This window comes from Lasioglossum baleicum, chromosome 6 (genome assembly GCF_051020765.1).
Source record: "Lasioglossum baleicum chromosome 6, iyLasBale1, whole genome shotgun sequence".
NCBI classification, from domain to species: domain Eukaryota; kingdom Metazoa; phylum Arthropoda; class Insecta; order Hymenoptera; family Halictidae; genus Lasioglossum; species Lasioglossum baleicum.
The window spans coordinates 4,546,157-4,564,449 of record NC_134934.1 but is presented as its reverse complement, the minus strand read 5'-3'; the positions used below and the strand labels follow the sequence as shown (position 1 = coordinate 4,564,449).

General features: G+C 40.8%; 1 protein-coding gene across 2 annotated transcripts in view; it reads right to left on the bottom strand.

Annotated features, from left to right (window-relative positions):
* LOC143209685 (uncharacterized) overlaps positions 1 to 18,293 on the bottom strand; it is a 59,477-nt gene that overhangs the window by 16,998 nt on the left and 24,186 nt on the right. Inside the window, exons 3-5 of one of the 2 annotated variants that reach the window (XM_076425690.1) lie at positions 16,073 to 16,208; positions 6,672 to 6,805; positions 46 to 355 (exon numbers count right to left, since the gene is read on the bottom strand). In XM_076425690.1, the coding sequence (XP_076281805.1) occupies positions 46 to 355; positions 6,672 to 6,805; positions 16,073 to 16,208 (580 nt within the window). The remainder of the gene's footprint in view (positions 1 to 45; positions 356 to 6,671; positions 6,806 to 16,072; positions 16,209 to 18,293) is intronic. The other variant, XM_076425688.1, reaches the window with a different exon arrangement.

Here is an 18,293-nt window from a genome sequence, read left to right as displayed (position 1 = left end):
TGTAAGGATCCCTGGCAGCATATAATAAACAAAAGCTCTCGTTACCTTTCACTCCGACGTGTCCGTCGGGCTTCTTCTGTCCCGTCTGGAAGTTCGGGGGCGGTTGCAGATAGTTGATGCCGACGATGGTCGCCGCGGGCTCGTAGTGTATCACCCTGGGCCTGTCCTCCTCTGTGCTGACCTCGGTGCTCTGCCAGTAGATGTCGTATATCGAGGCGCTGCACCGAACCTTCAGCTTGCCTCCGGCGTTGAAATGGTCGTGCGTAACCAGAAACTGAAGGCCGATCTGGGAGACATGCCATTCGGACTCGTTGGTGTCCAGGGGGCTGTACGTGCGGACGTAGGACTTCTCCGGCTGCACGTGGTCGGATCGCGACAACGGAAACAGTGGAACAGCGGAACATCATTGCGAGAGGATCGTGTTAACCCTTTTGCTGTCAGCGAGGCCGATCTATCGGCCTTCAGTGCTCATGCGAACACTACCGCGGGGGCCGAACCACGATCATTCCACGCGAAATCGGACACTTTCTCTAATAATGTTCCAGATTTTCTTTAAATTTGAATATATTGTAGTCTTCAGTGACCTACGAGTATATCTTAAAAATTGTTGATTTACAAATATATGAAAAAAGGGTCACCCGCTTTTTCCCATTAAATCATAAGACTAGAACTAACAAACCGATGAAAATGAGTTTTTAGAAGCTTGTTACTTTGCTTATTAATTTGTCGTTGGTTATCAAAATTTCCCAGTATTCCTTGACATTTATTCTTCATGTTATGAATATTATGAATATTTAATTTTTGTTGGGGCTTGCGGTTGACTCTCAATAGCGAGAACGGCAGTGTTCGCATAACTCGTCTACCATTCGTCCACAAGAAGAAGGCACAGAGAAACTTGTAAGTAGCCTGAAATCGACGAAGAAAACAAATGTACATACGTACAAGTGTGAGTGGAACAGAACGATGCAATTATCGATTCTGTCGTATTTGAAATAACCAGGTAATTTTGCTTGTAAAATGAGAAACACATGTTGCTAGTGAGTGATTGGGAAACAGGTAATTGACAGGTTATCTGAAAGATGGCAACAAGTTGTTACGAATTGTATACATTTGTAATATATGTTTATAAATTGATTGAAATGTCTTCTTTAAAATACGACAGAACTATCCCTACAACCTAATATACATATACGAACTTTTAACGGGACATCTAATAAAAGTCCCGGAGATCCCCCGGTAGCCCCCTGACAAATTTTGAGCGTTCTCGTGGACGAAGAATATTTAGGGCTGACAGCAAGAGGGTTAAACAGCTGGAATCCCGTTGATCGCGTGGAACGCCTGTTAAAATTCCCCGGCTACCGCTGACACTTCCACCGGGACGCCATGCGCCGACGGCGACTTAATTCCGCTAATTAATTCGGCGAATTAAGCCGCCGCCGCCACTGGCGACGTTTTAAAGGACAAATTTCCACGATTAATCGGACCTTCCGGTCGCCCAAGCTCCGGAATTCACCCCCGCAGCTAATCTCGCTTGTTCGACGTTTAAGGATTGTTGCTTCAACCCTTTGCGGCCTCCTGCTATTAATCGGTTCAAAGTGAGATTACGGCTTCTGCAGAGGATTTTTCGGTTGGTGTTTCGATGGAGATCGCGGTCGATTAATTCGCCGAGGGAATTTCGGCCGGTGATATTCGAGTAACTATGAAACAGGACTCGCGAACGGAGATGGGGCTGGTAATTTCGGAATGGATCGCTCAGAACGCGTTCTTCGTAATCGATCGAAAAGGAGAATGGTATTTCATACCGATGTAATAAAGCCTTGCCTCCTGGCTTCTCGTTATCATCATTATTTTCCGTTTCGTCCGATTGCATTCCGAATACCCAATCTAGATGGAAAAAATCCTGCACAACAGATGCTACATAATGTCAACTTATTATGCGGTGTCGCTGTAAAGCGAAGGTCTGAATCTTCAAGTTCATTTTCAAGTATTATTATTATCAAGAATCTTTAAGTTTAAAATGTTTGAAAAAAGTATTTGATTTACATTGACTTTTTGAAGATAAAGTATCACAAATATAGCACTCCAATATACCCATATGTATGTGGAAAAAAATCGTAACTTTAAAACATTGTGACACCGGTAGAATTCCTTCTACATAGTTTGAACTGAATGCAATGAAAAACTTCAAGATGGGATTCCTCGAGACTTTCTAGTTTTGCACATTGTTAAAGTCATATCTATTTTCTGACTTGACTTTATTCCAGCTACAATAGCCATGCGGTGCACTGTGCGGCGTTTCATTAACTGCTTCGTATCCTCCCGACCCGGTGCGGCGCGGGAAAGGAAAACGCGGGACGCGAGCAATATTTGAATAAGTAAAACAAAGTGGAATTTGATTTGCGATTAATTGAAGAGTGTGTTTCCGGTACGCGCCCTTTTTCACAGCGCGCGGGCGCCGAACGGTAAGGAATATCCGCGGCTAATTGTTGATTCGATTAGAATTTTATCGCGTGCCGCGCTGGCTCTGTTTTTATAGGACGTGTCACCGGTTTTCTCTTTTTTCCTTTTTTGTTCACAGTTCCGCAATTTCGAAACGGATTTATACCGGGTGATCGTACGAACCGGGAGGGCTATAACTCTTTGGCCGAATGGGGATAGAAAAAATTGGCGGGCAAACAGAGTTACGTTCGAAATACAATTCTAACGGGCGAAAGTTTTTTCCAGACAGGCTTGAAATTGCAATTGCCTTGGCCCCGGGTGTCGCGTCGGCCCGGTGAACGCGCAATATATACACGCGAAAAAGACGTAAAATCTCATGAAAATGGACCATTTGTCTATATAAAATTTATCCGCGGCGTGACAGCCGGACGGGACGCGTACGGGGCACACGGTCCGCTCTAATTTTCTAAATAACTGAACGAACGGGCCGGGTCGGGCCGCGCCGCACGCCGGGGAAATTCAGTCCGCGGAGAGGTGAATTAAACCCGTGCGACGACGCGGCGGAACTTGAAAATATAAAGAGACAAAGGTGCAGGAAACGCGGCGGCGGCGATGCAAATATATGTGTTCTCTATACACCGAGAGAAGTGTTTTACTTACAAAGGATAACAAACTTCCCAGCTAATGTCGGCATTTCCGTGGTACCGGTTGGAACAATATTTGGACCGCAAAAGGTTAATGCGTAAGACGGGAAAAATCCTTTCGTCACCGTTGCCCGTGGAAAATCCTCGCATCGAGTATATAACGAGAGCTTGTACAACGCTTGTTATTCGACTCGCTGTCGCCTCTAGCCGAAGAGCCAAAGGTTTTCTTCTTTTTCCAATAACAATGGTGTTTTAAGAGCAAGCTACTTTCCGCGGCGCAGCATTATGGCCGCTTTATAATCCGCATCTCGGCCAAGACACACCTGTCTGTGAAACGCATTTCACCCCCGTCGGGAAGATCGTCCCGTCCCTCGAAAAAATAAGACGGCCACCGTTTCGTCGGTCGAAAGGATGATTAAAAGGTAATTCCGTTGATTAAAGTAATAAAGCGAAGTTTAATTCGAGAAGCCGGAGACAAGCGCGGATTTTTTTCATCCGGTTGTTGCATAAATTCGAGCGGTTTTCCATTAAGCAGAGAGACAAATTCTCATCCTCGTCCCTGGAAACTTTCGTTCGGAATGAAATTCTTAATACAATGCATAAAGATGAGTTGGCAAATATGGAGTGCACGACCGGGTTCAAACTTTTTATATAACGTCAGTACCGCCGTTGTGCTCTGCTTGCTGTCTACTGCAATTCTTGGTCAACAACCGCAAGCTTCCCATCCAGTTAATATTTTTCCGCGGCGGGAATGAATAAGCGACAGTATCAGACTGGCAGAATTAATGCGAAATAGGTAGAACCACCGGCCGGAGTTCCACAACAAGTAGAAACACCGAGAACTGGCCAGACATGCTCGCCAACTGTCATACAGTCATACGCGCGGTCCATGAATTTGCCCGCACATTCATCTCGACTCTCTTTTGGCACTTCGATACTTTTCACCCATAAATGACTGTTAAAAGGTAATAAGAGATTTCCCATTGTTCCGCAAAAATACTACCTTCCATTACCGCTGCCAACTACAATCTTCGAAACAATTTAACGAAAAATTACTTCTGCCTCTCTCTTTCTCTCTCTCTCTCTGTTACTTCGATTCAGTTCTTTTGTAGGATATTCCTTTCAGATCATTTGTCTCTCTGTAATGGCTTACTCGAACGTCGCAATTAACACGTTCGCTATCTATATTCCTGAATATACTAGAATATACATGAGCGTACCAGAATATAACGAAATATACTTGAATATATTTTCTTCCTGAATTGTGACAAACTGGAGGCAAATAGAAATTTATTTTCCTTCTTAAGATGTTTAGCAGGTTGCAGATAATAGAACAGTATTTTTCAATTCTTCTAATATTTCTATGGTTTTAAATTACACCTACTCATTTTATGTGATAAATGCATATAATCCGCTGTATAAAGATAATATTGTAGAATGTAATATAATGGAACATAAATCACTGTGCGAGTATGTGAACAGATTTTTTAATGACTGTTGTCTATGCTGTATCTAAATGAAGGTAAATAATTCTTGTCGAAATAACAACCCTCGAAAAAAATGATTGAACTACTTCACCCGAGACTGACACGTTTCCGTATAAATTTTCCACATCCAAATGATGCGCTGATTGCCAAAAATGAGATTCATCCTAACTACCGCAGAAACGCAGCCACATTTCATGTGATGCAGTATATCTTCTGCATGAAATATTAAACAGTGCAACAAAAAAATATCATTAACTTTCCGAAATTTACATTTCACGCTACGGTTTTAAGTAATAAGCAACCTGCATTTCTTTATGCAAATTCCCATCTGCATAGATTATTTTACAAAAATCCGCATAAGGGAAAATTCTCGTTTCCTAACAAAAAGGCTTCTGATAAGAATAAAGATGGAGTTAATTTTTATCAATGCCCGGATTTCCATATTTTTATCAAATACACAGACGTCGTAAAGCGTGGCATTAACTGAGAGAAAATTGGATTTCCGCACGTAAAATACAAACGATAACGAACGTGTTAAATATACCATTCGAGTGATCGACCATTTCCTAAAAGAAACGTACACTACTCCATAAAATTAAAGAAACACTAAAGGAACACTCTAACCTCGTGTAAAGAAATCCTGAAATATTCTGCCTGTGATTTCAAAGGGTGAATTCTCTACGTTCACGTCCCCGAAGTCGGTTTCCTCAAAGTCTCTTTTTCGGTATAAAACGGAACTGGAGAACTGAAGTTATACTTTTCCTCTTGAAATTTTACAAATTCAAACGACCGTACAAAGTTTAAACAATCTTCTCCATATTCATTTCAATGTGGCCTCTACGAGGAAATTCTTGGCTTCACAATTCCCTCTCGAAAGTTGATCTGCCATGTTTTCTTGCCGTTTCATCGCACTGCTAATGAAAAGTATGCCATCGGTAGTAGAACAAACCGAGATGCTCCATGAGCAAACTTGCACCTACCATATAATCAATGTTTATGTCTAGTGTGTATGTTCGATGCTTGTCTAGTGTGTGTGCTCAATACGTCTGGAGTGCATGCATGTCTAACTTGTGTGTGAAGTGCGTTTAGGAACGAGAATCTTGTAGTTAGTACAGACAAAATAAGACTTGTCTGCACTAATTACAAATATTAACTACTGGTAGTAGTTGTAATTAATACAGACAGAATAAAACTTGTCTTTATTAATTGCAAGTATTAACCACTGGTAGTAGTTGTAGTCAATACAGACAGGATAAAACTTATCTGCATTAATTGCAAGTATTAACCACTGGTAGTAGTTGTAATTAATACAGACAGAATAAAACTTGTCTGTATTAATTGCAAGTATTAACCACTGGTAGTAGTTGTAGTTAATACAGACAGGATAAAACTTGTCTGCATTAATTGCAAGTATTAACCAGTGGTAGTAGTTGTAGTTAATACAGACAGGATAAAACTTGTCTGCATTAATTGCACGTATTAACCGCTGGTAATAGTTGTATTTAATACAGACAGAATAAAACTTGCCTGTATTAATTGCAAGTCACAGGAGATGTATGTATAATCATTCACCGAATCATTTCATAGAGTTGTGAACAATACAGCAATAGTTCTATGTTTCCCAAATCTGCAGTCTGATCATAAATCCATAAATAGAAAATCGTGGATGAACTTTTCCAGAGGCAATTTTATAAAATCACATTGAAATTGGACATGTGAAGAAAATTTCTTAAAATTCAAGAGAGACTAATATTGAATTACCCTTCGATAAAAGTCGCCGTTTAGGGGCGACCGATGAAATAAATCCAAGTGCAAGTGCAGTTTCATCTAATCTTTACGGTTGTCGAGTGAGCGGTGACAGCGTTAATTTTTCGAGGCGTCGTGCTTGTCGTTCGAGGATGCGCAGCTCGCTGGTCCCGTTTAAGCGTGAGCCGACTTGCGCAACGGATTAGCCGGCGGTATACCTAAATAGCCTAATAACCAACAGCGAGCAAAGTACAAGCTCCATCATTCCGAGAGTTGTTGAAACGGAGGGGTGGGTTGCGTCTTGCGGGAGCCGGCGGAATTCGCAGACTCTGTTCTATGTATACCAAACCCGTACTTGTCGGTCGTTGATGTACCAGGTGAGATTGGCCGCGGGTTTGCTCTGTCCGGATGTGCAGTTCAAACGTAACATATCGCCAATCCGGTATTTCCTCCTTAACCCGTGTATCGACGGCCCTTGAGAGGGTAATTCTGCGGAACAAGAGACGGCCGGGTATATAGGTATGGGGGGCCGTAAGTATGCGAGGCATGCTCGGAACACCGCTTTGACGTTCGCTGCCCCTGCCCGGTGTGCACGTATCACACGAAAAGGGAGGGAAAACTTTTCAAGATTCTCGGGTACGCCGACATACCGATATATGTACTCTCTCTCTCTCTCTTTTCCTCTCTACACGCGTCTCTTTATCCCTCTCTATCTTTGTACGATTCACTCTCTTTCTCTCTGCGCGCTTGATGAAAAATTCTTCTTTTATGCCTGGCAATTCGCGCTCGCGTTTCGATATCGGAGTAATGTATTCATAAGAGGGACACTATTGTCCCGGATTCTTTCAGCCCGCGAGTCGCGTCTAGCGCCCGTTGCGCCAAATATTTTGCCGATCCGCGTATTCGAACCGTGCGTTTGATATTTTCCACCCTCTCTCTTCCTCCCTCCCTCCCTCCCTCCCTCCTTTCGAGTTTTTCCCCCCGGTCTCGTTCTTTCTGGGCGTAACGGGCCGCCCGTGTAACTCGTGCATCGGAAGGGAAATTCACGCGCGCACGACCAGCATAGTCAAACGACCAGAGCCAGAACCAGAACGAAAAGCTGAATCGGGACCGACAGACAAGCTTCTCTGCCCCGCGAACTTCGTTTTCCCTCTGGAGCGGATAACGAGAGCGAGATACACCGTAGCTTTCGGTAGGAGGATTCTAGCGCGTCCGCCACGCCGCGCCGTCGTATCCCATCGCTTTTATGATCCGTAAGAGCCTCTTCAAGCTGCCTGTTTTCGTTCCTCGTTTTCCCCCCTCCGACCCTCACCCGCCCCTACTTTCCGTTTTCTCCTCCTTTCTCCTTTCCCTTTCTCCGACCTCCTAGTTTCAACTTCTATGTAAAACATCCGAGCGACTACCGCAAGCATTCATCGGAGAACAAACACGGCGAAAAATACAGGAAAGAACCTTTCCCTCTCCCGTAAAAACAAGAAACATCCTACGTTGATAAAACGAGGAAATCCTCCCTTTCTCCATCTCCCTCTCTCTCTCTCTCTCTCGCGTTTCATCCCCCATCCACTTGCCGCGTGCACGGACAAGATTATACGACTGTTCTCTCCCTCGGAATTTTCGGATTTGTTAAAAGCGGAACAGAATGCGCAAGATCTCGCGAACCGGAGGCCCACCTCTATCCTGTTCCGAGTGTACGCGTCTTTTTTTTTTGTTTTGCGGAGGTATTGTGTTCGTTAAAAAACTTCTAGGTGCACGAAACACGCGGCCGTTTTATCAAAATACCGCTCTCCGGCCTGGCGACGATCGCGGCCGGAGAAACTCCATACTTCTGTCTCCGGGACATTTCGCCGCGTAATTTTTCGACTCCGACTGACCGTAAAAAGGTCGCGAGAATTTCATAGCCGTATCATGCCGGTGTGCACCGGTGTATAGGATTGTTAACGCCGACGTGTTTTAAGTATTAAGGGTTGCAGCAATTTATGCCGTTTTCGCTTTACAGAATGACAGTACCGAATCACAAACGAAACCGGAACCGATATAATATCGATTCTCAAAAATCGTAACCGTAACCGATATTCTCGTAACAGTTATAACTTGACTCCGGATTTGATGCATTTATGACGAAAATGAGTAGGTGCAATTTCAACACAGTGAAAACATTATAACACTTCATTGGTATTAATACGTTATTGTTACTACATCCAAATTATTAGTGAGAAACATAAATTTATATTTCGCTCCTGTATCTTGTGATTGAGGCAGTAACTGCTTATTTTGCATAAAGATCCGGAGTCTAGTTATAACATAATTTCTGTTCTTCATAACGAGACTGCGGATCTTTATGCAAAATAAAACTATTTTCCATTGTTTGTGGGAAGCAGGAATGACATAAAAATTGATTTCATCCCTTAACGACTTTTGTTACATTAAAAACAATATTACAACATCCTTGAAGTTTCATTTCATGGGTTCCGATTACTACTTAAAAGCAATAATGTTTCAATGATTATATTTGAAAAGTATTAATTTTATGCAAACTGATATCGAACCTCGGAATGAGTACTTACAAGTTTCGAAAAGATTCTTACAAGTACTTCGATGTTGAAAGGAATCGAATCTTTCACAAGTAGTACTCGAATCTTGGAAATCAAAACTGCATAGCAGATTTCTAGCACTTTCTTTATTAAATTCGTAACTATTTAAGAGTAATATTTCATTTACTATACTTGGTTTTATGCTATTTCTTTTTTTATCCAGGGACAACATAATTGATTTTAAAGGTAAAAAAAAGATAATGATTAGAAAAATCAGAGAGTTTCAGGTACGATATTCAGAAAAGTTTCGAATCTGTTCGACCAAGATTCGAAATACTTGCAAGTATTATTTCCGTTTACCAAAATAGTTGTAAAAGGTTCGAAACTGTCTGGCATAGGTTCGAGTATAGTTAGGAGTACTATTTCTGTTTTTCGAAGTACTTATAGAGAGTTCGAATTCAATCAATCAAAGTTCGAACCAGTTTGCGAGTTACTTGATCCGATTCCTAATTATAACCGTTCAAACAGTTATTATCAGAACCGTTTCAACCTAAGATTACAAGGACCGTGTTTTATGCCATAGAAATATTTAAAGTTCTCATTAGCCCAAAATCTCTGATAGACTCGAACGCGAAAAATTAAGCATCGCCGATAGAATTCTTTCCCGCGGCGCGGCGAGTTACCCGCTCCGGAGATTTTTCCATCGGAGTTTTCGAATTGAGATTCGCACGAGGAAAGTTTCCCTGGTCCCTCCTCCCATTCCTCCTGCAGGTTTGATACGCGACGGTCTGATTCGCGCGAACATAAGCGTATTCCCATAACACGAGACACCGCGCGCGAACCGAGAAATTGGAAACGTTCTGCTGAGAAAACGCAGCAGGCAAGCCACGCCGCGCCGCGTTGCGCATTACGTTTCCGCGGCCGTAGTTTCGATTTAAATATCGCGCCGCTTGTAAAGGAGATTTTTATCCACGCATTTGTTCCCATTCGCGCCTTTCCTCGCGCCCAGGACCCGGCGAATTTATTTTCGAATCTCGTCGAAACGATAAAATCTCGAGCGGAGGTCGCCGGAATTCGCTGAACAGGAAATTCCTGTTGTTCTATCCCCTTGGATAACCTCCTTTCGAATTCGAGCAAATTTATGCGCGAGAAGAATCTGTTTTCCTTGCTGAATCGATCAAATCCTGCGTCAACAGATTTTACTCTGTCTTTAAACGAAACGAATGTGTTTGTTGCGAATCGATGTCTCTGGAAGAGGAGTGCAGTAAGTCACACTCTTTTTAACCCTCATTCGTCCGCCATTTTTTCAGATCAAGCTTTTCTTTGGTATTAAAATTTTCCTTTTTTCATTTGTTCCTTCGAATTTTTAGTGTTATTGTACAATTGATCAACCATTTCGCCAGTTTAAGTAAGACTCATAAATGAGATTAGAGAACTCATTAAGTGTCTTGGAATTTTTTTCAGTTTTTAACACAAAAGCTAAATACATCATTTTTACATTAGTATATTCTTCCTTTTTTTTTTTTAAGTGGACTTAACCCCTTGCCAAAGATTTGAACAATGTCTAACAAATATGAATGCTACGCGTTCCGTTTTTAATGAAATCAAATTTGACTCGTTTGTAATCAATATTTAAGCATTACCATACAAGAAATATAAATTTTCTTCTCTTCTACATTTTTCGGGATAAAGACGTTTTAATCGCTGTAACTGTAAAGAACCCAGACTCTCCGGAGTTCTGAAATTCAGATACTTATTTGAAATTCATATACAAGTATAATTTTTTCATAAATTGTGTTGGTCTGGGACTCTGGTTCAACCAGTTGCAGCAACGCGACACAAGAATGTTATTAAAATTTCAATAAAACTTGATCCCATCGTACGAACATTTGTCACAACTTCTGTGCGCAATAATTACACATGAAGAGAATGAAGCAATAACGTAATTCGGATAATCTGTAAGAACACTTGAAATCCGTTATCACAATAAAACAGGGAATTATACGATAAGCCCGGTATCGATTGTAATTGCTAATCTGTATTTAATCTAATTATAGCCCGTACTTAATGTTTTGCGTACAAACGTTTGCGAGAGTGTTTTGATAAATTTAGCGGATGCATTCGCAACGAGTCTATCAAATTACCAGATATCTTGTTTCTCTTAAAATGGTGGGTCTCGTCGCGTGTATCATATTTTATGATCACTGCTACATTTTCTCTGCATTTTTTATTTAACGAGCCGGGTAATATCAATCTTGATTTTAATAACACGAGCTTTATCACTCTCGTGTATTACGCGGCTTCATATTTTATTGATTTAAACCCTCGCACTTGCCATAAACCAGCGTTTATAGTACATTTATCTTGCCCGCGAAATTACGCGGCGACTTGAAAAATTTGTAAAAGTCGTAGTAACATATTTTTCGCTTTCACCGTGTTTTCACCGTATTAATAATGCAGTTTCCGTGAAACTGTAGTAGCTGAACCGTTCTCCGGGGGCAATTAATTTTCGATTCACTCGGAAGAACATTTCATAAGAAATATATAAATAAATATAAATACTTTTTAAAAAACACGCTTATATTAAAACGCACTAAAAAGGAGAAAATAATTTTTTTAGACATTAGTGACTACAAATAAAAGCGTAAGCGCTAAACTACATTGACATAATCTTTGTGGGCGCTCCATGCTTTTATTTATAGTCATTAATGTCTAAAAAAATTATTTTCTCCTTTTTAGTGCATTTCAATATTAGCGCGGTTTCTAAAAAGTTTTCTTTTATATATTTTTTTATTTTCTACTTTTTAGTCTTTTTTAAATGGAACGCAAGATATAGTAATACTGGTATGAAATAGTAAGATATAGAAACGCAAGATATGGAAATACGCGAGTTAGAATGAGGGGATGACTCCGAGAGACGACGTCTCTTTATGAAGTCCGAAATTGTACGAAATGGAACTGAATGAACGGAACACTGAGCTCCTTCGGTGCGAAGTGGGTCAGTGGAGTGGGGATGAGTCGGAGTGGGAACGCGTAGTGGAGTAGGGAGCGCTGGCGCGCGGAGTGGGGATCGCTGAACGCGATGACTTACTACCGAGCATCGAGCGACGAGGTGTGACGGTTAATATTAAAATTTTTTCTTTCTCCTGGACGCACAGTTTTTTAAAAATTTGTTTTTTAATATTGCATTGTCATCCAGTTCTGTGAGCTGTGTTTAAAGTTTCAAGTCTGTAGCTCATTGGGAAGTGATTTAAAATTCGATTACAAGATTTGACGCATACAACATCGACAACTCGGCAAGCTAATATAAGCGTGGTAATAAAAACAGAATGATTACGAATGATATTTTAAAGTGTCAAGAAAGTGTCAAAATTAATAATTATAATAACTTTTCTAAAACGCAAAAATAAAAATTTTCATTTATCTAAATTTTGTTTAAATATAGGAATTTTCTTGACCGCTTATGTGCGATAAGTGTATATCCAAATACGAAATAATATTATAATTTTTAATTTATTTAGATTCATAATCGGCGACCCGAAAATCCACGGGATACCGATTTTCGACGAAATTATAGTATGTCTTCGATATTTGGCCATGTTTTGGCGATTCTAAACCACTGTGCGACGCGCCGCGACGACGGTCGTTTCGCGAGGACGGCGCCTATTAACCTGATAATCACGTTCTCCGTCGCGATCTTTATTTAGGAGTCGTCGTGCACGGTGCGGCGTAGCCGCGATCCGCGAATATTCCGCGGGGCGGAAAATTTATTGCGTAATCCCGTTCCCTTTGTCACGCAGCTTAACCGAGACAAAGGCGTATCCGAAGACTGTAATGGCGTCATAAAACGATCATTAAACCGGTATCCTACAGTCGGCTAAAATAGCAATTATATAATAGGTGGGCTCCGGGCGGCGGAATGGTAATTCTCACTATTTGTTCGCCTGGGCCGTTCGTCGCTTTCTTTGCCTCCCATTCAACGCGCAACAATGAAACGAGATGGTCCCGAATTTACGGGGTTCACAGGCGGCCGTGTATTTACTATACCAACAGCGTAAACGGGCCGGCGCGGCGCGACGGCAGCGTCGCGGGACCAACAGCGTTGGGAAACTATCTTTAATCCACCTCGGGGCTTTGTTATCCGGCACGGCGCGCCGCGTTTCAGCTTTTCGCGCCATTTGGCCCCGCAATTTGTCATTCCCCGATAAATTAATGAGCAACGGACGAACGGATGACGAGCCCGACGCACCTGCATCGGCCGACACCGTCATCCCCTAATCGCCTCGAGCCTATCTCGCACTCGATTATACTTCGGCCAACGAATCTAGTAAAGGTATCGAGGTGCCATTATTTCAGTTGGACTATCTATTATTTTCTTAATATCATCCGTTCAACCTTCTCCCTGTGTAAAACGGAAATGAAAAGTCGACGAACGGAAAGTTTCGAAAAATTTTCTAGGAATCCTATCTGCGATATGTAGACTGCGGGTGTTTCAGCAAATTTCAAGTTTTATAAACAAATTTTAAGAAACTGCAATGGAATGGAATGGTATTACAATAAAGAAATGGGAACACTCTTATTTGTACATACATCGAAAAGAAATAAAACTAGAGGGTTATTGTTGCTCGCTCGCTTCGCTCGCTCGCGAGTAGGGTTGTTTTTGCTCGCTCGCTTCGCGAGCTCGCGGATAGGACTGCTCTTGCGAAAGGGTTAGTGGTACGCATGGCTAGTAGTACCTATAGCTATTAATGTTTTTTTGATTTGGTGTGTGACTCTCCACGAGCCACACAAAGAACTTCCCGATTCGTTAGTTGCAGTATATTATTATCATTATTTTTAGTACGTTTTAAGAAGATTATACGTTTTCAGGGAAATTCAATAGTTTTCTACTTATCAAGATGTTTGCTATATGGCGTCGCCTTAAACGAACATCGTAGACTCGTTGCTCGCTTGGTTCCTTGTTATAGCGTACTGATGTTGCAAAATAAATTGTCTTAATTATTATAGTTTTTCGCAAACGATACGACTCCTCATTATCCGGGTTAGCAGTATTGACCTTGGTTTTCTTCGATACTGTTAATTTAAATTGTCCCAAAATATATAAACCGCTCAATTTTGAAACTCTGCTCAGTGCTACATACAACATGTGTAAAGTTCGTTTTTCTGATGTTTTAAAATTCAAACATACTTTTCTCGTATGTTTGTCCCTGACTTTTATGAATCGTAATCGCTTCAGCAGGAACCACTGGAAATTGACTACGTGTGATTTGATATTTTTCCTCACTCGACATATTTACTTGATTCGATATTTTTATTATTGGTGGCAAATTTTGATGAATATTTGCATTTTTCATATAATCACGATAACGAGTTCTTACTTTCACTCCTACTCTGGCCAATTGAAAATCTAACCACAATATAGACGGAATTTTAGTATTTTCTTGAAAAGTAATAAATTTTAATATTCCGCATGTGTGCTCCATTAACCAATCCGTATTCAACATTAATGTTATTAATAATTATCATATTGTTTATATTAATTTTCAATTTAATCTCAGTTAATAATTCGTTTTGAACTGATTGTTTTTTTAAAGATTGTAATATAAATTTTTTTTGTACTTTCATCGATATTCTTTGAAAATGTATTCTCGGGAGTAGAGATGATTAACTCACTCTTGCATTGGGATAATTTTCGATTATTGTAAGCGGAAACATTAGCGTAAGGTACAAAAAAAAAATTTTTTTTTAAATTAAAAAAATTTTTTTTAATTTAAGAAAAATGAAAAAAAAATTTTTTTGTGTAATTACGTTTGTTTCTTCGGTGGAAACTTTCCATTCTCTCGTATAAATTGCATTGTAGAATCAACTCCGTTCGAAAAAAACTAAAAATCTAAAAAACTACTTGACCAATATGGACCAAAATCTAATCAGCTCTAAGTTACGACGGGGCACATCGATTGCATCATTCATCATTCTGATCGCGTTGTTACTTTTTCAGAAAACGTTAACGAAAAATTTGATACCATAGAAACAGACATACGCACACACACACACACACACACACACACATACGAACATTTTGCTTAAAATAGTCTAGAATGACTGCAATGACCATGAAACGTGAAGATCTGCTAAAAAATCGATTTTCGATTTTCGGGGTCATTACAATAACTTCCCTATAAAATCGGGAAGTTAACTAGTATATTCTGGCACTTTTTTAACATTTCCTTAAGCCATAAATGCATAAAGATCCGCAGTCTAATGGCATGCTTGAAATGTTTAATGTACTGTATACAAATCTTTTAAAAATCAATAAAATTTCACGAAATACTCTTATGCAGACAAATTTTTTCTTTCATTTCTTAGGTTAACGTAAAATGGCAATACCCAGGGAGAAGGTTAATTTAATCGTCATTAAGTTATCATCATTCTCCAATGATCAACTGTTTCGACTTGTACTACTTTTACATGAAACGACTCATACGTTATCATCCACAGATCCACGGAATTATTCTTGCGCAGTGATAAAACTGCAGAGAAGTGGATATGGCAACTCGTCTCCCGAAGTTACAGAGAACCTTCAGTGAGCTGAATGATGAACCCTCGAAGGCCGACTAAGGCTGAGTTGCCTGAAGTGTTGCTGCTGAGTAGTACGATGCGAGCGACGAGTGGAATTATCGCGAGCCGTCTAATCCCAGCGGCACGAATTAATGCAACCTCCTAATAAACAAATACCCGTAGGAGCCACTTAAGTGCAATTAGCAATGGGCGCACGCCGATGCTACACCGACTGGTCTCTGGATCCAGTACCAATAGCATCGGACAAAAGAAGATCAGATCACGAGAATCACGGGATGAAGAAGAAAAACACGGTTAACCTAATTCGACTTCGCCTAAAACACCTAATTCCCGTTCATTCCGCCGCGTGTACCCGCAGTATTATCTTCGGCTCGGTCCACAGCGATTCACGTAAGCCCTTAAGTCCACCCAGGCCGTGGCTGGTATTAATTCGCAGTTCGAAACTGCGAGGCTCAAGTTAGAGGGAGTGTAAGGGAGAGAGAGAGAGAGAGCAAGAGAGGAGAGAAGTCTCTGCCCGGGCCGCAGACTCAAACGCGACACGTTTTCGTATCGCTTGCACCGACGCGACGCGGCGTAAAGTTCCGGTGCAACTTAATAAACACGGTTGCTTGTTTGGTTGGCTGCTTGGTTTGCTGGATTCTCTTACCGACTACGTTCATGGTGGCGTCAACTATGGCCGTGTGGAAGGAAGGTGCGTCCGCGGACACCTCGCAGCTGTACGCCCCCGCTGCGTCCAGCTCCAGATTCGTCAGGCTCACCTGGGTTGCGTTGCTCTCGGTTTTCTGCAACAGAGCGCCGATCGATTTGTCACTGGCTTCCCAGCAAACGAAACTGGCATAAACAGGGTTAGTATCACCGGACAGCTGCTCTCGATAATCGCGACCGAAGCGAGACCGCCCTTTCAACCTTTCCTCGAGGACCGACGCGACGACCCACAGTGTGTCGTCCAATGGAAAAAACGTGAGAAAATCAAGTGTAAGATCTGCAAATTCGTCTATCCTAACATATGTTCATAAGAAAACGTAGTTTCTAAAACTGTCTACAATTTTAACTGAATAAATCAATTTGTTATTCAAATCGAGGCTGAAACTCCGTGAATTTTTTTAAATATGAGTTCCTCGCCTAGCTGTTTTTTTAAATTCGATTTATACAGGTTGCGTTTAGTATAATAAGACCTACCAACTGCAAAACAGTTTTTTGAAATAATCGCAATTTGTCCGAATCTTTTATGTTCAACGTTCATCACAGCTTCGATTCGAGTTTGAAAAAAAGTACCGGAAAGTCATCCAGTGAATGTTTTTACATTAATTGGTGGCATATCAAACTGTAATTTCGCGTTGGCCAGGAAAGGGTCTATGGCCATTTTAGCCTACGATGGTACCTTGGCTTCTGACCAGCTGAGTGAATTTTCTGTGCAGTGATTCTCGCCGGTGTATCGTAGACACAGTAGAACCTTGATTATTCGTATAATAGATCTGTAACTTAATTAAATTGCCAGTTTCAAGCTGTATTAATTTGTGATGCGTATGGATCGCTTTAGAATGAACTATTTGAACATCGTTGGGGCAGTAGACGCTTCAGATGTTATCGGTTCGGATAATCGAGGTTCTGTTGTAAATTTCTAATGAAAACGTTCTTATCATTTGAATGCTTGCAGAAGAAAGAAGAGAAACAATTCGTTTTCTCCACGGTCTAAAGATCGCCGCATTTTCATCCGAGTTAGAAAGGATTAAGATCGAGATTGTCCAACGGAGACCCAACTTGTTCGCCCTTCAAAACAGTAATTTTTTAACAGCCAGAAAGGGAATTGCGAGAAGTTTGATTCTGGGAACTTCTCCGCGGGCACGCGGAGCAGAATGGCGTGCTTCCGGTTATGGCTGAGACCGAAATGCAGGTATCCCACCTTAGAAAAGATCAGTCTGAACGACTGTTACTGAATTTAAGCAAAGGTTAAGAGGTCCTGAGCACCGTGCGGTCAGCTTTTCACCGGATGAATAGACGGACCGCATTCATTTACAGGAAACAGTGCTTACGAGCATTGTTTGGAAAATATAAAAGCTACTCAAAAACCGCTCGTCGAAGGAGTTTCAACGCTGACTGGGCTCTGCTGACTGGAATTCATGACTTCCGCTCGTTTTTCGACGGTAAAGTTCGCGTATGTGTGCCACGGAGAGGATTTCTAAGCAACTTCCTAAGCAACTGTGAATGAAATTAGTGTCCTACAATCTTGCAAACATCTGAATCACGGTTAGACGAATCACGAATTTTTTTCTTCACCAAAATATTAAAATGTATGTAAAAATTGTTTAGAACGAACTATATACAGGGTGAGTCACCTAACGTTGCCACTACAAATATGTTTGTTGTTTTTAAAGATACGTCAAATGTCTGAAAGACAAAGTTGATTTTTTTTAGAGATATCAAGGTCACCTTCATTTTTTAAAAAATGGAAGCACCCTTTTTTAAACATCTACATTGACAGTCCCTTTCATTAGGAATTCAGTGACTATAATTACCCATGCACGTATAAACTTTCTAAGTAGCTCCTAGTCCATATAACAGACACAGGACATTATTATATTGCATTAACCATTAAAAATTCGCAGTCTACTCGTTAATCACTCACTAATTTTCGAAGCCCCTTATTTGTAGACTTCATACTTAGGCTTTAAAAACAACAAAGATATTTGTGGTGTATAGACGAGCTGTCTTGTAAATATAGCTTTAATGAAATAAAAATTTTAAAAAATGTCCAAATTATAAAACAAGATTTAGATTTGTAGAACTTTGAAAACATGATCGTAAAAAGCGAAGACTATTAAGTGTTGTTTCTCCTAGGTTGCACCTAGGTCATTACAAACATATCC